Source organism: Chrysoperla carnea, chromosome 1, assembly GCF_905475395.1.
Source record: "Chrysoperla carnea chromosome 1, inChrCarn1.1, whole genome shotgun sequence".
NCBI classification, from domain to species: domain Eukaryota; kingdom Metazoa; phylum Arthropoda; class Insecta; order Neuroptera; family Chrysopidae; genus Chrysoperla; species Chrysoperla carnea.
This window is the reverse complement of record NC_058337.1, coordinates 4780932-4798659: the sequence shown is the minus strand read 5'-3', so window position 1 is coordinate 4798659 and position 17728 is coordinate 4780932. Positions and strand designations below refer to the sequence as shown.

The 17728-nt window shown below is 26.6% G+C and overlaps 1 protein-coding gene across 1 annotated transcript; it reads right to left on the bottom strand.

The window, feature by feature from the left end:
• Positions 1–222: 222 nt before the first annotated feature.
• On the bottom strand, positions 223–6427 carry LOC123290558 (nose resistant to fluoxetine protein 6-like). The gene is made up of 10 exons (XM_044870784.1): positions 6139–6427; positions 4459–4882; positions 3421–3497; positions 2834–2961; positions 2368–2528; positions 2010–2178; positions 1575–1762; positions 1350–1485; positions 952–1284; positions 223–388 (listed from the first exon to the last, which is right to left on the bottom strand). The coding sequence occupies exons 1-10, from the start codon at positions 6425–6427 to the stop codon at positions 224–226; spliced, it is 2070 nt and encodes a 689-aa protein (XP_044726719.1). The 3' UTR covers position 223.
• Between the last annotated feature and the right edge of the window lie 11301 nt (positions 6428–17728).

Here is a 17728-nt window from a genome sequence, read left to right as displayed (position 1 = left end):
TACATCTTTATAATCACATCTGTGTAAACGACTTCAAACGATAGAAAATTTCATTTACAACACAATTAACGTTAGAAAATTCTATGGTTTACCAGGTAATAAACGGATTTCTAAAATGGGAATTGGAGTAAAAAGGCATTAAGAAAATGAGACTGATTCTGAAATAAAAAAATGTTCAATTTACGTTAAAAAAAATTTTTAACACAGATAAAAAGTGCTCAATTTAATATCCATTCTTCAATTCATCCTTTTTTGAAACGGTTTTAACTTGATTTGTTGATTTCTTGAATATATAATCTTCAATAATGTTTGCTGGCATTTCAATTGTCACAACTAGAATGTATGACATTAATAATGATATACCAATGTCAGCGAAGCCATTATACACCTGTTAATAAAAATAGTTTTTTAAGAGTAAATTATCAATTCTACGAATAATTTAATATCTACAGAGCGTAACGAAAAAGTTTATAAATAATCTAAAATTTGTACGCATATGTTTTATACGTTCTTCATTATTTTTTTTTTTGGAATTTAATCTATGATCATTTATTATACGTGATTTCAATCATAGAGAAAAGTATTTTAAGTGTGTTCTTGATAAGTACCTACATCTATGGTTGAAAATCATAGATACTATATGGCATTAACTACGGATATTAAAATTAAAATGTGGACAGTATGTTCATAGAGAATGTTTACAAAAATATCCATTGATATAAATAAATGGTAGCCTGTTTAATTTATATATTGTGAATTTCAAAAACTAAAAAATATTTGTGATCACGGTTTTAGAAAGGTTTTTAATGAGTTCTATTTGAAAATAAAAATATCCTTAACCGTAGGGAGTTGATAATTTTGATTAAAAACAAGTAAAGATAAAATATAACAATTAATTAATTATATTAAATCTTTCAGGATTAGTAGGAAATATTCAAAAAAAAAGCTAACCTCATTAAACATCGTAAAATATTGTGGTGTTTTTAGCGCAGCCAATGAAGCAAATTGTAAACAAAGATGAGTTAAAAACATTGTATATCCTAATTTTCCAAGAACTACAAATCCAGACCATGATAAAAAAGTATTTATTACTCCACCATAACCATGAATTGATGCAAAAACAATCCATGATATTGCCAAAGACCATGCTGTCCTTGAGAATGCTAGATACGAAGATGCTTTAAAACGATTTAATGGTGTTTCAAATTGTTGGAATTGATATATCCCAAATACAACAGTGATAAGCATCGCAAATGTGAATACCCACATAATTATTACAAGAATCTAAAAATTTCAATGGGACTATGTTAAAAATTTGGACTGATTAGAACTTGAAATGGATGTGTTACCGGATTTATGGTAAGTTTTTTATTTTTCGTTTTATACACTATATATCCAAGACCCAAACCAAGGAACCATGGTGATGCTCGGGCATGTGTTGCCGTGTAATGTCTCGTAAAGTAATGAGTTTGTAGTAGATCTTTTCTGAAAGTATTAAAAAGATTCAGTGCCTGACCGAATTGAACCAGCTGAATTCATAAATTATTTATTTTTTAATGACCCCTTCTACTTACTGAAATATTAAACTTCCATTATAATAATGAATCCATGCCAGATAAAATGAAATCCCCATTGGTAGGAATATCATAATTAATAAAATAATCCAGCCAATTGTTGGCTTTTTATATAATGGATACAAAAATAATGGCGATAGCCAAAACAATTGCATATCAACACATAAATACCATGTTTGAGTGATACACTAAAATTTTAAATTTTAACCAAAAATTATTTTATGTTTCAGATTATTTGGCAAAATAGAAAATAAAATAAAGAGGAAAACTTTTTAGCCAAGTTGTAAATAATGAACAATTCTAAGTGTCAAGAAACTTTTTTGATTTTGAAATTGGTTAAACAGAGGTGAATTAACGCAAAAGAATTGATGAACGTAAAAAGAGATGGAAATAAATTTCCTCTAAATCCTACTCTCTTTAGTAAAGAGAACTTACATAAAGGTCTGGATTGACATAATTTTGAATATACATCAATATCGACCACCAATGTGTTCTACATGGCGTCATTAATCCCAACTGTACACTTGACCAATTTGACCCAGAACCGCAATATTGTAATAACGTTGCATAGAATAAAGTTACAACGGCAACCATTGGTGTTAAACTAAAATATATTAATAAGGAAATGAGTCTTTTTTAGGAATTAAACATATCGAAGATGATTTGAAGGTAGAAGGTTTTGAATAAATAATATTGGACTAAGAATTTAGTCCAATCTTCCAACCAGACACCTAGCTAGGTCACTTAGCGATGTAAATTTAGCATAATAAAAATTCTTGTGAATAAGACTTACCGTAAATAACGGTGTACATAAAATGAAAATAGATTAACTTTATTGTCACGATCCATTGCTTTAAAAAATGACATTAAAACTAGCATCCCACTGATTGTAAAAAATGTATCAACAGCTACGGTTGCGCCTTGAATAATCGTACTATGCATTTGTCTAATCCACTACAAGTATAAAATAAAGGAAATACTAGCGATGTAACTTAAAAAAATAAGCATGATTTGCTTTCTTTATTAAATATCTCAAAATATCAAATATAAATTATGAAACTGTTCAGGGGAATCCCGGAATAGTTTCAATTAATTATTTACAAGGGACCATAGATATGGTAAACTGGAAGAATTTGTAATTATCAGATGTTTACTTTGCATCTTATATGAACGTATTCTTTGGGCAGACGAAAAACCACGAGGGGAGAAAACTTTGAAGAAAGAATAATTTTTAATAGAATCCTATAAATTTTACTTACATCTTGTAAATCAACCGAATTAATGTTTGGTAAAAACATCATAACAAAAAATCGATGAAAAATTATTACCCAAGTAGTACTCAAAAATCGAATACCATTTAATACTTTCATACTTGCATTTCCTCCCTCTGTGTTTAAAAACATTCGTGTATTTTCAAAAATTGAAAAAGCTTTCATTAATTTATTCGATTTTTCTAAAAAAATATTTTTACTTTAATAAACAGTTTTATAACAGTTTATACATTAGTCATTATTTTAACAACAAATTTCTGACAAATACATTTTTGATTTTTATTATTTTTGCTGTGCAAGGGAAAAATGTTGTTTTGTTGATTTGAATGGCATTATCGAGAATAAAAAATTGAGTAAAAATTTCGATGTAGACATCATCAGTATTTAAATTTTTTGCCCCAATTACCCAGATCAATTTAGGTATTATATAGGTAAGTACGTAGTTCGATTTCGATGTAGACATCATCAGTATGATTTAGTTGAAACAATGGACTTGGATAAAGGACCTTTCAAAAAATTCAACCAAATACACTTACAAAAAATTTACCAAATAGACAGAAGGTAGTAATAATTACCTGGATCTTTATTTTGAGTAAACAAATCATACGAACTACTAAATATAACCACAATCACAATTGTAATACAGAACATGCTGAAAAAAAATATATATGTACCAATTATTTTATGTTCGATTCTAACTCGAAAAAAAGCGGTTTTTTCATATCCGAATCAAAGACGAACGAGGCACCCAGACTCCAAGCAAATAAAAGCGAGCTTTATCTCCACATTCTAGTGATTACTTATGTAATTCAGTAGCTATTGTGGGTTGTATAAAGCATTGCTATTCAAAAGTTCTTTTTTTTTTGTTCTGAATTTGAAAAATTGATTTATACGTTACCCTTATATCTGATTTCCCCAGAAAAATAACAAAATAGATACCAAGAAATGACCATAATCCATACTAATATTATAAATGCGAAAGTAACTCTGTCTGTCTGTCTGTCTGTCTGTTACTCTTTCACGCCTAAACGGCTGAACGGATTTTGATGAAATTTGGTATGGTGATAGATGATAACCTAGAAATGGTCATAGGCTATAAATAATCACGCCATCGTTCTTAGGGGGTAGGCAGTAGGCAGAAAACTGAATTGAGTTAGTGATTTTTTTATGGTTTTTGCTGGGAGTTTTGCTCTATCATGCCTAAACGGCTGAACGGATTTTGATGAAATTTAGTTAGGTGATAGATAGTAACCTAGAAAAGGATATGGAATATGGGGGGAGGGGTGAAAGTGGGAATGTTGCCCAGCAAAGCGGGTAGTTCACAGCTAGTGTAACATATAAATACAAATGTAAAACTTTATGCGTTTGCGATGCGCACGCAGTCGTCGAACGGCTATGACTAGAAGTAAGTAGTAAGGCGAGAGTGTGGTGGTGAATGTTTCGCTTTGGCTAACTTTGATGAGTATACTCGACGAGGATACTTCTCGAGAGTGTCGATCAGAGGTTATAGGAGTACTGAGCGACGAAGGGCATAGCACATCGTTTTTGAGCTCTTATTTCCACTGTAACAGGGCACTCGTTCATCCTTTAAAAAAAACCAATAAAAATCTTACATTGCCATCCAATCACTTGATCGTAACTTCAAATAAACATCTTTTCTCGTATTACATTTCGATTCTTTCACTTCAATCATTAATTCATTATGATTAATATTAATCATTGATGGTATATAATTTTGTAAATGTGTTTGTATATCATTTGCTTGACATGAATCTGGTACACAAATTGACCATGTAATACCAAAATCACCAGGACGTGATGATATATTTGCAATTCTATCCGATGGTAATGATAATGCTGATTGTATACGTTGTAATGTTTTATTAAATGGTTGTATCGATACAAAACAATGTTTACCATAAATTATATCATCTTTTAATTCTTGATTGATGATTTTAATACATTCATCAAAACTACCAAAATCAATTAGATTACCGAGTAAAATACCTGATTGTAATTTTGATGAGGCATCCATCACTAAAATCGTTTAAAAAATAAGCAAAATTAAAAACTAACATCCTCTTGTCAGCTTAGATCGGCGAAAGAAAGAAACTAGATCATCTACTTTAATTAATTTTGCTCTATCACATCCAAATTTTATCCAATTTAGATAAACCAAGTATGCAATCCTACTAAATTTGGGTCATACTTTTCAAATTTGTGGTCAAAATTAATCTAGCTATAAAAGATTTCAAGAATGTGAAGTCCTCGTCCCGGAATTAAGAACATAAGTGATAGCTAGCAAAAAACTAGCATCACAGCTGAAAAGAATGGCCCAAAATTAGTGGGTTTAAAAAAAAATTCCAATAAAATCGGATCAAATTTGACTGTGTTATCAAAAAAATCAAATTTTTCAACTTTATGACGTCATCAGAATCCAAAAAAATTAATTTTGCTCGATCACACCTAAATTTTATCCAATTTTGATAAACCAAGTATGTAATTCTACTAAATTTGAGCCATACTTTTCAAATTTGTGGTCAAAATTAACATAGCTCTAATAGGTTTCACGAATGCGGAGTCCTGGTCTCGGAATTAAGTATATAAGTGATAGCTAGCCAAAAACTGACATCACAGCTGAAAAGAATAACCCAAAAATAGTGGGTTTCAAAAAAAATTCCAATAAAATCAGATCAAATTTGCCTGTGTTATCAAAAAAATCAAAATTTTGAACTTTATGACGTCATCAAAATCCAAAAAATTTAATTTTGCTCTATCAAATCCAAATTTTATCGAATTTTGATAAACCAAGTATGTAATCCTACTAAATTTGGGTCATACTTTTCAAATGTGTGATCAAAAATAACCTAGCTCTAGTAGGTTTCAAGAATGTGAAGTCCTGGTCCCGGAATCAAGCACATTAGTGATACCTTGCGAAAAACTGACATGGCAAATAAAAAGAATTATCCAAAATTACTGGGTTTGATAAAAATTCCGATAAGATCGAAAAAAAATTTATGACGTCCTCAGAATCGGCCAGTAATCCTACTACTGGCCTCACCAGAGACTTACAGTTTCACTTGCTTATCCAACAGCACCTTTTACTACCGGTAGACATCTGAAACTCAAGATGCTCTCAAAGAAAATCAAAATGTTCTATATTTTTTATGGGAGATGTCTATGTACAAGGAGTTTCAAAACATTCCAAGGGCCTATATATTCTTATTTATTTATTTTTTTTTAATTTGCTTGATGAATTTGTTTAGTAAATAAAACATAGATAATTTGATTACTTTGAATTGCCCATGGTTTTCCATTTTGAAAATCTTGATAATAACGTGATGCATGATTTTTACATTTATCATTTAATTGAATTACATTATTATCATTGTCACCATTATCATTCTGTTGTAATGTATATAATTGAACAATTGTTTTTGATATATCATTATTCATGATAATTTTCTGATGATCATCATTTCGTATAAATTCACCAGAACTGATACATAAACAGCAATAATAAAATATATAAATTTGTATTATTAAATTATAACGGTTTACTGTTGTTGCAATAATCGACATTTTTTTATTTCAGGTTTTTTAAGCTTTTTATTATTTGTCAATTGTACGGAAAATTATAATAAAATAAACCAATAAATGACCGTGTAATTGTTTTATTTATAGCGAATTTTTTATTAAAAATATATGTTTTTTTTTTGTACTAAATATATTTCATAAATAATAATGTGAAAAGAGTAAAATATGTTTTTTTTATTAATAAATTTATTAAAAATGTATATTTTATGCAAGTAGGTGGAGCTGAACTATTTTTGTAAACTAGAGTTCGCTATAAGACTTCAAAACTGAGAAAAAGAGCGCCTGAACAGTATTCAGCCAATCAATTAAATAGCTAAGTACATAGATCAACATAGACTGAACATCGTCTATCTTTCCGTACAGTAAGATGTGTGCTCTGAGGTAATTGCTTGGGTCAACTAGGGACATTCATCAAAAGAATATAGAAACATTTATCCAAAAAAAATACATTGAATGTTAAATTTTCATATCACAAAATGTTTTACATAAAACATCGTGATTACACTGAACTTTTTCGCTCTTTGACTTAAAAAAATACTTATCACGAATAACTTTACATTTTTTTTTACGAATCTGCAATGACAAGTATGACAACAACACTTTGTTTGGAAATTTCTATATCGCCGCCATGATGGATTTGACCCAAATAATTACCTCAGATGTTGACATCCCTGATACAAAAAGGGTATTAATAAATTCGAATATTCGAATTAATAAATTCGATTTGAAAGCGATACAATTCGATTCATTAAAATTACAAATTTTTAAATTTTAGATTAACTAAAACTTAAAAAAAAGTTGGAGTTCTTAAAAATAAACCGAATTCAGGCTTCAATGCGAAAATAATTCGAAAAAATATTCAAACTTTTTTTAAAAATTTGACCTAAAATAAGACTTATATGCAATTTGTACATGTATATATGTTGTTACTGTTGCCTAGATATAGAGTAAACGAAACTAAAAAAATTAATACAATCCTTTTTACAAAATTTTGGCTAATTTTAAGACATAAAATAATATTTTTATGCAATTTGCACATGTTTATATGTTGTTATTGTTGCCTAGATATAGAGGAAGAGGAAATGTAAAGAAATGATACAATCCTTTGTACAAAATCTTGACTTTTTTTAAGACATAAAATAATATTTTTATGCAATTTGCACATGTTTATATGGTGTTTCTGTTGTCTAGATGAAGAGTCAAGAACCAAGCTATGAAAAATTTTCGATTAAATGACTTTGAAAGCGATTCAATAATGCAAACCTTTTATAAAGATCTACTTCCATTCAAAACGTAAAACAATTTTTTTATACAAAGAGAACATATCTATATGTTGTTAATGTTGGCTAGACGTAGAAGAAATTAAAATACTCTGTCTGCGAGAGAAATATAATAATTTTTAGCTTTGTGAGGGGATAAACCAAGAAAATCTTCCCATTCACCTCTCTAGAACTCTATGCTATACAAAACATTCTAACTGTTGTGGGAGAAATAAATTTAAAAATAGTTCTAAAATTTTAACCGTATGAGCATTTTAGGTGGATTTGTTTCAGTTAATTAGTGTTTAAGAAAATAAAATATTTTACTACAGTTGTATCATGCTTTATGACAGCACGTTCATTTCTTTCATTTTAGTAATTTATAACAATGTTGCATTTTATTTAAAAACTTCCCTCATATGCTGGAATAAAAGAAACTCCGGGAATGAGTAACTAATTATTCTTAAGCTAATTTCGTACAGGACTTGGGTAAAATATTACGCTAAATTTTCTTTACAATTATTTTATTAATACTGTTTTTATACATTCATAATAAATTTACATACTTAACACAATAAATTACATAAATTTTATAAATCAATTTTCAAAAATAATATAAATTTAAAATTAAGTTTTATTGAATAGACCGCTTAATACTAATTTTAATAATTAAAAGTAATAATTTATTTGGACTTGTTTTTGCTAAAATAATTAAAAACACATAATATTTAAAAAAAATCTTTTATTCAAATGAATATAAATCGCCTCTTTTCCCAAAATGAATTAATACCGTTTATTTCAAAAGCCAACTTGGACTATTTCTTAATCGTAGGACTTAAATCGAAGTAACTCTAAGAAAATGGATATTATAAAAAAAAAAAAAAAAAAAAAAAACAAAACAAAACAAATATTTACAACACTTATACAATTTTTGCTATTTGAAAACAATTTAATAGAATGTATGGTGAGAATGTATAAACATAAATCAGTAGATTCGGACACCTAATAAAAATTGATGTTAAATTTATTGTAATTAGTATTTTATTTCTATTATTGTACAATCTTAATGTCGTTTGTATTATTATTAATAATTAGTTATTTTATGGAAAATGTCAATGTCCAAACCCAAATGCAAGAACTGGCTACATATCTCAGGAGCATTTTACGGTTTAGTATTAACAAATTACATAATCGAAATTAATAAATATATACAAACATTAAAGATTCGTCAATTAATATGAAATAAAATTATAAATATTACTGAAACATTTAAAAATCATTGCACCATTGCGAAAATTCTCAATAATTTGACAAATTTTGAATCAGACAGCCAACAGACGGGTAGAGATAGCTATCACAAAGTTTTGATTATGACTACAAAATGACTATAAAAAAAAATTGCTATAATTAAAAAACTAATAAAAGTTGTGATAATTAAAAATTATTTTTAAACTGTAGTTTCGCCGAACACATACGAAAATTTACCATGACATATTTATTTATATAGATACTTTTTTTTCTATCATTGTACAATCTTAATGTCGTTTGTATTATTATTAACAATTAGTTACTTTATGGAAAAAATGTCTTTTTATTTCTTAATCATAGGACTTAAATCGAAGTAACTCTAAGAAAATGTATATTATTAACAAAAAAAAAAAAAAACAAAAAACAAATATTTACAACACTAATACAATTTTTGCTATTTGAAAACAATTTAATAGAATGTATAAGCATAAATCAGTAGATTCGGACACCTAATAAAAATTGATGTTAAATTTATTATAATTAGTATTTTATTTCTATTATTGTACAATCTTAATTTCGTTTATATTATTATTAATTGTCAATGATTTTATGCAAAATTGTTAAAATCAGTTTAAGATCCCGGACCTGACGACAGCAATGCGCTGATTTGTATCACTCGTAGCCAAATTGTACATTTTAAGAGGTCCTGAAACTATGACATTAACACTCCTCGTTTATTATGTATGCCATAAAGGCTGATTATAAACGACAATGTACGTTTGTCGGAGTTCATGACAGGTACCAGTATGCAAGAGAGCATTTTACATCGAACTGTTAACCATTTACATCAAAATCAAAATTAGTAAATATATATAAACATTTAAGATTCATCAATAAAAACGAAAGAAAATCATAAATACTACAAAAGTAACAAAATCATTGCACCGCTATGTATTTTCAGTTGTTTTTAACAAATTTTTAATGAAACAGACCGTAAACGGGTTGACAAAGTTATAATAAATTTTTGGTTAGTCCTGCAAATTTAATTGCAATGGCACATTTGTAAATAAACTTTTTATTTCTATCATTGTACAATCTTAATGTCGTTTGTATTATTATTAATAATTAGTTATTTTATGGAAAATGTCAATGTCCAAACCCAAATGCAAGAACTGGCTACATATCTCAGGAGCATTTTACGGTTTAGTATTAACAAATTACATAATCGAAATTAATAAATATATACAAACATTAAAGATTCGTCAATTAATATGAAATAAAATTATAAATATTACTGAAACATTTAAAAATCATTGCACCATTGCGAATATTTTCAATAATTTGACAAATTTTGGATCAGACAGCCAACAGACGGGTAGAGATAGCTATCACAAAGTTTTGATTATGACTACAAAATGACTATAAAAAAATTGCTATAATTAAAAAACTAATACAAGTTGTGATAATTAAAAATTATTTAAAACTGTAGTTTCGTCGAACACATACGAAAATTTACAATGACATCTTTTTTAATATAAATTCTTTTTATTTCTATCATTGTACAATCTTAATGTCGTTTGTATTATTATTAATAATTAGTTATTTTATGGAAAATGTCAATGTCCAAACCCAAATGCAAGAACTGGCTACATATCTCAGGAGCATTTTACGGTTTAGTATTAACAATTTACATAATCGAAATTAATAAATATATACAAACATTAAAGATTCGTCAATTAATATGAAATAAAATTATAAATATTACTGAAACATTTAAAAAATCATTGCACCATTGCGAATATTTTCAATAATTTGACAAATTTTGGATCAGACAGCCAACAGACGGGTAGAGATAGCTATCACAAAGTTTTGATTATGACTACAAAATGACTATAAAAAAATTGCTATAATTAAAAAACTAATACAAGTTGTGATAATTAAAAATTATTTAAAACTGTAGTTTCGTCGAACACATACGAAAATTTACAATGACATCTTTTTTAATATAAATTCTTTTTATTTCTATCATTGTACAATCTTAATGTCGTTTGTATTATTATTAATAATTAGTTATTTTATGGAAAATGTCAATGTCCAAACCCAAATGCAAGAACTGGCTACATATCTCAGGAGCATTTTACGGTTTAGTATTAACAAATTACATAATCGAAATTAATAAATATATACAAACATTAAAGATTCGTCAATTAATATGAAATAAAATTATAAATATTACTGAAACATTTAAAAATCATTGCACCATTGCGAATATTTTCAATAATTTGACAAATTTTGGATCAGACAGCCAACAGACGGGTAGAGATAGCTATCACAAAGTTTTGATAATGACTACAAAATGACTATAAAAAAATTGCTATAATTAAAAAACTAATACAAGTTGTGATAATTAAAAATTATTTAAAACTGTAGTTTCGTCGAACACATACGAAAATTTACAATGACATCTTTTTTAATATAAATTCTTTTTATTTCTATCATTGTACAATCTTAATGTCGTTTGTATTATTATTAATAATTAGTTATTTTATGGAAAATGTCAATGTCCAAACCCAAATGCAAGAACTGGCTACATATCTCAGGAGCATTTTACGGTTTAGTATTAACAAATTACATAATCGAAATTAATAAATATATACAAACATTAAAGATTCGTCAATTAATATGAAATAAAATTATAAATATTACTGAAACATTTAAAAATCATTGCACCATTGCGAATATTTTCAATAATTTGACAAATTTTGGATCAGACAGCCAACAGACGGGTAGAGATAGCTATCACAAAGTTTTGATAATGACTACAAAATGACTATAAAAAAATTGCTATAATTAAAAAACTAATACAAGTTGTGATAATTAAAAATTATTTAAAACTGTAGTTTCGTCGAACACATACGAAAATTTACAATGACATCTTTTTTAATATAAATTCTTTTTATTTCTATCATTGTACAATCTTAATGTCGTTTGTATTATTATTAATAATTAGTTATTTTATGGAAAATGTCAATGTCCAAACCCAAATGCAAGAACTGGCTACATATCTCAGGAGCATTTTACGGTTTAGTATTAACAATTTACATAATCGAAATTAATAAATATATACAAACATTAAAGATTCGTCAATTAATATGAAATAAAATTATAAATATTACTGAAACATTTAAAAATCATTGCACCATTGCGAATATTTTCAATAATTTGACAAATTTTGGATCAGACAGCCAACAGACGGGTAGAGATAGCTATCACAAAGTTTTGATTATGACTACAAAATGACTATAAAAAAAAATTGCTATAATTAAAAAACTAATAAAAGTTGTGATAATTAAAAATTATTTTTAAACTGTAGTTTCGCCGAACACATACGAAAATTTACCATGACATATTTATTTATATAGATACTTTTTTTTCTATCATTGTACAATCTTAATGTCGTTTGTATTATTATTAACAATTAGTTACTTTATGGAAAAAATGTCTTTTTATTTCTTAATCATAGGACTTAAATCGAAGTAACTCTAAGAAAATGTATATTATTAACAAAAAAAAAAAAAACAAAAAACAAATATTTACAACACTAATACAATTTTTGCTATTTGAAAACAATTTAATAGAATGTATAAGCATAAATCAGTAGATTCGGACACCTAATAAAAATTGATGTTAAATTTATTATAATTAGTATTTTATTTCTATTATTGTACAATCTTAATTTCGTTTATATTATTATTAATTGTCAATGATTTTATGCAAAATTGTTAAAATCAGTTTAAGATCCCGGACCTGACGACAGCAATGCGCTGATTTGTATCACTCGTAGCCAAATTGTACATTTTAAGAGGTCCTGAAACTATGACATTAACACTCCTCGTTTATTATGTATGCCATAAAGGCTGATTATAAACGACAATGTACGTTTGTCGGAGTTCATGACAGGTACCAGTATGCAAGAGAGCATTTTACATCGAACTGTTAACCATTTACATCAAAATCAAAATTAGTAAATATATATAAACATTTAAGATTCATCAATAAAAACGAAAGAAAATCATAAATACTACAAAAGTAACAAAATCATTGCACCGCTATGTATTTTCAGTTGTTTTTAACAAATTTTTAATGAAACAGACCGTAAACGGGTTGACAAAGTTATAATAAATTTTTGGTTAGTCCTGCAAATTTAATTGCAATGGCACATTTGTAAATAAACTTTTTATTTCTATCATTGTACAATCTTAATGTCGTTTGTATTATTATTAATAATTAGTTATTTTATGGAAAATGTCAATGTCCAAACCCAAATGCAAGAACTGGCTACATATCTCAGGAGCATTTTACGGTTTAGTATTAACAAATTACATAATCGAAATTAATAAATATATACAAACATTAAAGATTCGTCAATTAATATGAAATAAAATTATAAATATTACTGAAACATTTAAAAATCATTGCACCATTGCGAATATTTTCAATAATTTGACAAATTTTGGATCAGACAGCCAACAGACGGGTAGAGATAGCTATCACAAAGTTTTGATTATGACTACAAAATGACTATAAAAAAATTGCTATAATTAAAAAACTAATACAAGTTGTGATAATTAAAAATTATTTAAAACTGTAGTTTCGTCGAACACATACGAAAATTTACAATGACATCTTTTTTAATATAAATTCTTTTTATTTCTATCATTGTACAATCTTAATGTCGTTTGTATTATTATTAATAATTAGTTATTTTATGGAAAATGTCAATGTCCAAACCCAAATGCAAGAACTGGCTACATATCTCAGGAGCATTTTACGGTTTAGTATTAACAAATTACATAATCGAAATTAATAAATATATACAAACATTAAAGATTCGTCAATTAATATGAAATAAAATTATAAATATTACTGAAACATTTAAAAAATCATTGCACCATTGCGAATATTTTCAATAATTTGACAAATTTTGGATCAGACAGCCAACAGACGGGTAGAGATAGCTATCACAAAGTTTTGATTATGACTACAAAATGACTATAAAAAAATTGCTATAATTAAAAAACTAATACAAGTTGTGATAATTAAAAATTATTTAAAACTGTAGTTTCGTCGAACACATACGAAAATTTACAATGACATCTTTTTTAATATAAATTCTTTTTATTTCTATCATTGTACAATCTTAATGTCGTTTGTATTATTATTAATAATTAGTTATTTTATGGAAAATGTCAATGTCCAAACCCAAATGCAAGAACTGGCTACATATCTCAGGAGCATTTTACGGTTTAGTATTAACAAATTACATAATCGAAATTAATAAATATATACAAACATTAAAGATTCGTCAATTAATATGAAATAAAATTATAAATATTACTGAAACATTTAAAAATCATTGCACCATTGCGAATATTTTCAATAATTTGACAAATTTTGGATCAGACAGCCAACAGACGGGTAGAGATAGCTATCACAAAGTTTTGATAATGACTACAAAATGACTATAAAAAAATTGCTATAATTAAAAAACTAATACAAGTTGTGATAATTAAAAATTATTTAAAACTGTAGTTTCGTCGAACACATACGAAAATTTACAATGACATCTTTTTTAATATAAATTCTTTTTATTTCTATCATTGTACAATCTTAATGTCGTTTGTATTATTATTAATAATTAGTTATTTTATGGAAAATGTCAATGTCCAAACCCAAATGCAAGAACTGGCTACATATCTCAGGAGCATTTTACGGTTTAGTATTAACAATTTACATAATCGAAATTAATAAATATATACAAACATTAAAGATTCGTCAATTAATATGAAATAAAATTATAAATATTACTGAAACATTTAAAAATCATTGCACCATTGCGAATATTTTCAATAATTTGACAAATTTTGGATCAGACAGCCAACAGACGGGTAGAGATAGCTATCACAAAGTTTTGATAATGACTACAAAATGACTATAAAAAAATTGCTATAATTAAAAAACTAATACAAGTTGTGATAATTAAAAATTATTTAAAACTGTAGTTTCGTCGAACACATACGAAAATTTACAATGACATCTTTTTTAATATAAATTCTTTTTATTTCTATCATTGTACAATCTTAATGTCGTTTGTATTATTATTAATAATTAGTTATTTTATGGAAAATGTCAATGTCCAAACCCAAATGCAAGAACTGGCTACATATCTCAGGAGCATTTTACGGTTTAGTATTAACAAATTACATAATCGAAATTAATAAATATATACAAACATTAAAGATTCGTCAATTAATATGAAATAAAATTATAAATATTACTGAAACATTTAAAAATCATTGCACCATTGCGAATATTTTCAATAATTTGACAAATTTTGGATCAGACAGCCAACAGACGGGTAGAGATAGTTATCACAAATTTTTGATTACTCCTATATTAAATAAAATAAAATGGATATTATTTAAAATTATAATAAATTACGCCGATCTTTTAACCATTTACATAATCGAAATTACTATAGACATTTATCAATTAGTGATCCAAATCATAAATAATAGTCAAAAATTAAAGAGTCATTGCACCAATATGTATTTTCAGCTGTTGAACTAATTTTGGACGACTCAAGACGACATATACACATATATGAAAAATTATAACAAATTGTGGATTCTATCATTAATATTTCTATTTCTAAGTTTAGACTCAATTTAATTTAAAATTAATTTCAAAATTGTTTACCAAATTTTTTTTTATATTCTAATATATATTCAATATTAGTTAAGATAGATCTTTTATTGTCAGTATCAAGTTTATTTACTATATGTTATATGGGAATAACCCACTGGGAATAACCTGATCGCAATTATAGTATGTATACTATAAATACCTAGTTGAAATTATAGGAAACTACGTAATTATAAATCTTAAATTAAGTACACTCTGTCAGTTAAGCCTGTTTATGGTTTCACAGACTGTCTAAACATTGATCACTTTAACGTTTTGATCACTGGATGGCGAAATTTCTTCACGTTCTGTGGACACCATGATACTACGGTGAATGGCGTGATTACGCACAATACATACCACGGAGATTCACAATTTTTTATTGCACTTTTGATTGATACCGTTGAAGAATTTCGATGTTACTGTTGCAAGCACTTCCCCATAGTTGGATACCACCATAGGCCTAGCGAGTTTTGTGAAATTTTAATTCATTTGTTTTCTCTTGGATCAGATATGATTGCAAAAAAAAAATTAAAATGATACTTTTAATATAGCATCTGTACTGTTTCCATTTTCACGACCAATTTTATCTGGAAAAAAATTACCATTTAGTAATTAATTATTAAATAATTTGTAAGATATATTCATTGAAAATTTTCCAAAATTTAAGCAGAGTTATTTTCGACAAAAAATAGAAACTGACATTATTTTTAACATTAAATATGTTTCCTGCCACTGATCGCATACGGGCATCTCGAAGTTTCAAAGTTTATCTATGTGACCAATATGAACTATCAAGACATAAGAGGAATAACTGAAACTACGTACAGTAATTTTTTATATCTCATTTTCAGGAGAAATAAACAAGCTTTCGGCTGTTCTAAATGAATTTGTTTTAAAATAATTTTTTTAATTTGGGTACGCTTCTAAACTTTAAGGTAAATGTACATTATTACGGGATAGTACGTTATTCCGAGAGTTTTTTATTTTAATCAAAAAAATAAGAAACACTAAATAAATTTTTAAATTTAAAAAATACTAGAGCCTCTAGCACTAAAATATGAACAAAAAAAAAATCGACTTTTGAACAAATCAAATCACACTTAAATACTTATATCAATCGAAAAAGTGATCGATCGGTTAACATCTGGTTTTATAAAAAATATGTTGTCTGTAAACGTAAGATGACAGTGTTAGATTGTTAAGCTTTTTTTAGTTTACTGGTAAGTTTATCATTTTTGAATCTGTAAAAATATTGATTAGAATGAATAAATAAATCGTTTTAAAGCTTTTTCAAATTATTTTAATTAATTATTTTCTTTAAATTATGATTCCCGGAATTATTTACTTAATTCAGTGATAGTGAACTATATTACGGGAGTCTACCGTAATTAGGGAAAATAAGAAGTAATTATTTTTAACTCTCATTTTAAATTGGTGTTTTAATTATTAAAATATTTTATACCGATTGAAGCAGTAGATGCCGTAGATTTTTGTGAGGTAATTACGGGATGTATTTTTTTTTTTAATTTGGCTAATTTATGCTTAAATACTTGCTTTTTATGATAAGTATATAATGTGTTTTTAACTCCCGGAATAATGAGCAGAGTTTTTACTTATGTATACAATTCCGGGAATATCACATTGTAACGGAGAAAATTGAAACTTGAATTTATTTGTTATTTTAATTATATTTTGATGATTATTATTGTTAAAATAACGTTTACTATTATAAAAAGAATTTAAAAAAATAACAATTCTATTAACTTCATTAATTTAATAACGATAATATTTATAATACCAATGATTTATTGTCATTAGTATTCCGAAATATGTTATGATTTTTTTTTAAATTAAAAATTTTTATTTTTCAATCAAATTTTTTATGACAATACTCAATTGTCTTAAGTACATTAAACAAAAAAAATTTTTCATCTACCTATGTTAAGTGTGTGTATCCTGGAATTATGTACTTTCATTCCCGGAATCAGGTTCAAAGCCAAATTTTATAATGGAATTAGAGACAAACTCGAAG

Excerpts from the sequence above, each read along its gene's own strand:
- LOC123290558 (XM_044870784.1), bottom strand. The coding sequence starts at position 6,427 with ATGTCGATTATTGCAACAACAGTAAACCGTTATAATTTAATAATACAA. Across the intron at positions 2,179-2,367 it reads TATGTACACCGTTATTTACG|TTTAACACCAATGGTTGCCG; the intron begins GTAAGTCTTATT and ends AATATATTTTAG. Across the intron at positions 1,285-1,349 it reads AAAAACTTACCATAAATCCG|ATTCTTGTAATAATTATGTG; the intron begins GTAACACATCCA and ends TGAAATTTTTAG.